The sequence below is a fragment of the Neophocaena asiaeorientalis genome, unplaced genomic scaffold (genome assembly GCF_003031525.2).
Source record: "Neophocaena asiaeorientalis asiaeorientalis breed wild unplaced genomic scaffold, Neophocaena_asiaeorientalis_V1.1 scaffold433, whole genome shotgun sequence".
In the NCBI taxonomy this organism is placed as follows: domain Eukaryota; kingdom Metazoa; phylum Chordata; class Mammalia; order Artiodactyla; family Phocoenidae; genus Neophocaena; species Neophocaena asiaeorientalis.
Genome location: NW_020175040.1, coordinates 1,469,609 through 1,474,977, shown reverse-complemented (window position 1 = coordinate 1,474,977; position 5,369 = coordinate 1,469,609). Strand labels below are relative to the sequence as shown.

Genomic DNA, 5,369 nt, shown 5'->3' with positions numbered 1-5,369 from the left:
CAAAAAAAACCAATAACAACAACCCAGCGGTTAAAAATACTGTTACACTGCTACTAAAAGGATAATTGTATGGGGTATTACGATTCAAAGGTGAATTACTCGGCGTCTGCTCTGAAGGAATATGATAAAAAGCAAAACGGTAGTGCAGAGTGCCCTGGGTCTTACTAGGGATGAAGGATAGCTCCAGGCTGGGTGGTGTGGTCAGGTTCTTTTATAGAGTTGGCCCTGGAAGGCTGCAAAAGGTTGTGACCGGCGGGAGAGGTGGGGGCAGGGCAGCACAGTGCTGCACACTCGCAGCCAAGAGCAGTGGGGGTCAGGGAGCCATGATAGAGTTGCAGCTTTGTCTTACCGCCTCTAGTTTTCCTAAGGAATAATAGCATGCCATTCTCTAAAGACCTTAGAACTAAGTGCATTTGTATGTAAGATGAGTACCAGGATCAGTAACGTGCCTTAAAAACATGGTGGGAATCAGTTGGGTTAACGTTACTGAAGAGCTCTCTGTCATAAAGGAGTAAATGTAGACCAGCTGATTGAGGTCGGCTTGGCCAAAGGGAGAGAAACAGTTCATGGAAAATCCACACTTATCAGTTCTTGAGTAGCTAAATTTTTTAAACTAATATTTGTAGGCTAAAAGTAAACGTAAAATTTTAGCTGCTGTCTTTATTCAATACACTGATAAACATCTGATGATCCATTGTAACTATTTCCTTTGTACTTGACCATTATGAAACAAGAGGTCCTTTTAAAGCAGCAGTCTAAAAGGGAGGTTGCCCGGAGCTATCATTTCTTTATCTTTGACAATGCATATTGAATATTGGGTTGTCATTTTTCTAAAAGATAAGTATCTTATTGAAATAAGAAAATTATAAAATACTCAGAACTTGTCAAATTGCCTGGATTACCTTGTGAAAGGAAGTGATCGTTTGTGCAAAGAACTCCTTGGGACCAAGAGTTAATGTGCTCAAATTGGTCCCGAGTAAACAGAAGATGCAAAATGAAAATGGGGTTGAGGGGAGGACGACATACCGTAAGCTGCCTTTTTCTGTGATCATTTTGTGTGCCATTCATTTTTTAGTCATGAGTATTCTCTCTGGTGGAAACCAGCCCTCCACATGACTTAGAATGCCAGCACCCGTATAAGAAGGCAAATGTAATTTTGCAAGAATACGTTTTTAATCTTCGTTGACTGGTTTCATCTGACTAGAAATGTGCATTATGCATTTAGGCACTTTCCCCTACCCCCTTTTGATAATAAGTTTATATGGCAGGTGGCAAGAGTTGGTAGAAAGACTCCTCTGAAGATTTATCCTGGCTCTGATTGCAGAGTTGGGATAGGTAATGAGTTCTTTTCAATATTTGATGATGGAGACTTGAAACTTGAGCATAATTTTTAGTCACTAGATTTCTCTACAACGTGTTTTAAAAACTTTGTTTACCATTGTTTGACACTGGAATTAAGGGTAAAAATGTTGAGCTATGCAAGTGTGGAAACGTAAAGGTTACATTGTTTTTAACTAGTTTGTTTTTTAAAGGCCACTTTACTGGGACTTTGTCCTACAACATTCCATTCTGTTCTATTCCATTCCATTCTATTCTATTCTAGGAGTAGCCCGTGCTTATTTTTAGGTTGTTACATAAGAAGTATAAAATGCATTTGCTTTAGTTGGAGTTTTGCTTTTATTTTGAAACAGTATCCAATAAAGGAGTCTACTATGAAATTCCAAGCAACCTTGTTTTAAATGTAAAATTACAGAAAAATTTGGAAATGGGAGAATAGAAGAGGGAAAAAATGGTCCCAGTGCTACTGGCATTTTACTTTGGTGTTCCTCTTTGTCTTTTTTCTAATATTTTTAACGTACCCTGCCATCTAGAGACAAAATTGCCTGCATTTCTTCTAGCGCGTCTGCTCTAAATACTGAATCAGCGCGCAGTGCTGCAGTTTAATTAGGCACCGTGTTAGGTGCTAAGGGCGCGGAGGAGAACGTTTCTTCATCCGCTCCCAGAATCCATACTACAGCTCCACTGGGTTATTCCAATTTTATAACCAGTAAATGACTTCCAGTTGCCCACAATAAAGTTTACTGGCTTGTAACCATGAAAATGTCCATTAAGTTGGACCTGGAATGAGGTATTACTAATTATTTCTAATAATGGATATTCATGGATACTAACCCTGTAAGTCTCGTCATCTCATTAATAATTGGATTAACATGTATGCATAATCTTAATGCTTGTAAAGATCACAAGTTTTATGAAAATATATGTTTTCAGTGTGTTTTTCACTTTTAACATATTTCATAATAGATATATAATGCCTACATATATAAGTTATGTGATTGTTTTTCTAACCAATATATTGATTAGAAAAAAATATATTTTTTCTCCAGAATAATTATCCAGAAATACACTAAACGGGGAATAAAAGCTAAAAGTAATTTCAAGTGGTTTAATGTTGTCATTTTTAATGTTTTGAAGATCTGGCTGCAGCCATGAGCAGTAATGAATGCTTCAAGTGTGGACGATCTGGCCACTGGGCCCGGGAATGCCCCACTGGTGGGGGCCGTGGTCGTGGAATGAGAAGCCGTGGCAGAGGTGGTTTTACCTCGGATAGAGGTATTTTTGTCGAATAAAAAATTTTGAAGTACTTCAGTATTCGTAAGTATCAAGACTGGTCTAATTAGCCAAATTCTTTTTGTTTCTGCCCAAAATAGGTTTCCAGTTTGTTTCCTCATCGCTTCCAGACATCTGTTACCGCTGTGGTGAGTCTGGTCACCTTGCCAAGGATTGTGATCTGCAGGAGGATGGTAAGCATTTAACACTTCCTCTCCATGCGAGCACGCTCTACTGCGTTGGAAGACATTTTCCACCTCTGAGGGTGTGTGCTGTGTGGTTTGACATGTAGCGGCGTCTGTAAGGTTTTATAGTCTTGGTCTGCTTCTTTTCCTTATTGTTGAAGCCTGCTATAACTGCGGCCGGGGAGGTCACATTGCCAAGGACTGCAAGGAGCCCAAGCGGGAGCGAGAGCAGTGCTGCTACAACTGCGGCAAACCTGGCCACCTGGCCCGCGACTGTGACCACGCAGACGAGCAGAAGTGCTATTCTTGCGGAGAGTTCGGACACATTCAGAAAGACTGCACCAAAGTGAAGTGCTATAGGTGAGTTGCTGGCGTGCTGCTGGCGGAGAGCTCATTGCAGGGGCTCCTGGAGAGTGAGTTGGCTGTAAATGGGAGGGCCGTGGCGGTAGTACATTCCCTGAGGTGGCTGCGACCGTAGGAGAGGTTTCCGGCCTGCGTAGCCCAACTGTCTGCCTTGGGCAGTGTCCTACTGTGATGCCTCGTGGGTTATAGCAGCTGGGCGGCACGCGGCACAACTTTGGAATTTTTAATGGTCTCAAAACAAAAATGTTGGGACTTCCCTGACGGTCCAGTGGTCAGGACTCCGTGCGTGCCTCCACTTCAGGGGGCATGGGTCTGGTCCCTGGTCAGGGAACTAAGATTCCGCCTATTGTGCAGGGTGGGCCCCCCCCCACCAAAAAAAAATGTTCTGTTATAATAATTTGGGGTTTTCAGACACTGTAGAAAACCGTGTAATTCATACACACAAATCTTTTGTCATGAAACCAGAAGACTCTGCCTGTCTGTGACATATAGTAATACGTACACGTGAAAGTGTAAATTTTATATAAGTTTTGATATGTATATAACTGAAATCTTAGGGGTTAATTTGTGTGAGCGTATAACATTGGCCAGTGTTTTGGTTGTGGTGTTGGTTGGACTCTTATGGCAAAGGTTTTGGTTTTATGCCTTAGGCTGCACAATTGGGTAGCTTTGCTATCAAATTCCTCCTTTTTGGTCTTAGTTTAGGGGATAATGAGACTTACTGTCCTGAAAACAAAACTGTACTGGTTTATTGTTGCTTTTCGTTCTGCAGTAACTATTGCTTTAGTCCAGTTGGGCATTTTCTGAGCGCCATTATGAAGTTGTTCTACTTTCCTTTCTTTAGGTGTGGCGAGACTGGTCATGTAGCCATCAACTGCAGCAAGACGAGTGAAGTCAACTGTTACCGCTGTGGCGAGTCAGGGCACCTTGCACGGGAGTGCACGATCGAGGCCACGGCTTAATTACTGTCCTCTGTCGCCCCTCCTTTTCTGATTGAATCCTCTTCACTGGCCAAAGGTTGGCAGATAGAGGCTACTCCCAGGCCAGTGAGCTTTACTTGCCGTGTAAAAGGAGGAAAGGGGTGGAAAAAAACCGACTTCCTGCATTTAACTACAAAAAAAAGTTTATGTTTAGTTTGGTAGAGGTGTTACGTATAATGCTTTGTTAAAGAACCCCCTTTCCGCGCCACTGGTGAATAGGGATTGATGAATGGGAAGAGTTGAGTCAGACCAGTAAGCCCATTCTGGGTTTCTCGAATATGTTCCCATGTAGGAGGTAAAAACCAATCCTGGAAGTGTCCATGAGCTCTTCCATAAATAACTTTAATTTTAGCATAATGACTGCCTTGGATTGTCTGACCTCAGTAGCTGTTAAATAACATCAAGTAACATCTGTATCAGGCCCTACATAGGACATACAGTTGACTGGGAGTAAACAAAATAAAAACCAAACATGCGTGTTAACGGCTGTGCGAGAAAACTTGGGATAAAAGCCTGAACAGGAACAACTTCCCCGCAGCGTTGATGCTGGGTAAACAGATGGCGATGGCAAAGGTGTAGAACACATTTTTTCAAAGACTAAATCTAAAACCCAGAGTAAACATCTATGCTCAGAGCTAGCATAATTTGGAGCTATTCAGGAATTGCAGAGAAATGCATTTTCACAGAAATCAAGATGTTATTTTTGTATACTATATCACTTAGACAACTGTGTTTCATTTGCTGTAATCAGTTTTTAAAAGTCAGATGGAAAAAGCAACTGAAGTCCTAGAAAATAGAAATGTAATTTTAAACTATCCAATAAAGCTGGAGGAGGAAGGGGAGTTTGACTAAAGTTCTTTGTTTGTTTCAGATTTTCATTAATGTATATAGTGCAAAATGCCATATTAAACAGGGGAATGTGGAGGACTGAAAGCTCACAGTTTGGACTTTTCTTTTTGTACTACGTTATGTCTTCAGTAATGAAAAATAGCTGTTACAAGGAAGCACAGGCTTCAGATACTTTGGGGTCAGTTGTTTTGCAGGGATATAGAAAATTTAATTCGTTCTAATCCATTCATTATAATGATGGCCTTTAGCTCTGTGTTCATTCTGAACAGTTCTAATACCATTGCTGTTTTAGCATTTCATATTTTTCCTGGGCTTTACGGGGATCTGAAATGCCGGATTCCTTCTTTTTTTCCTAGGGTCTGAGCTAGAGTTGAGATGGACC

General features: G+C 41.2%; 1 protein-coding gene across 5 annotated transcripts in view; it reads left to right on the top strand.

Annotated features, from left to right (window-relative positions):
- Positions 1–5,071, top strand: part of CNBP (CCHC-type zinc finger nucleic acid binding protein) — a 50,395-nt gene extending 45,324 nt beyond the window's left edge. For 2 of the 5 annotated variants that reach the window (XM_024763335.1, XM_024763334.1), the window contains exons 2-5: positions 2,476–2,613; positions 2,712–2,804; positions 2,954–3,155; positions 4,003–5,071. In XM_024763335.1, coding sequence (XP_024619103.1) covers positions 2,490–2,613; positions 2,712–2,804; positions 2,954–3,155; positions 4,003–4,120 — 537 coding nt within the window. In that variant the 5' untranslated portion in view covers positions 2,476–2,489 and the 3' untranslated portion in view covers positions 4,121–5,071. The remainder of the gene's footprint in view (positions 1–2,475; positions 2,614–2,711; positions 2,805–2,953; positions 3,156–4,002) is intronic. The other 3 variants (XM_024763339.1, XM_024763338.1, XM_024763336.1) reach the window with 3 other exon arrangements.
- The last annotated feature ends 298 nt before the right edge of the window (positions 5,072–5,369 follow it).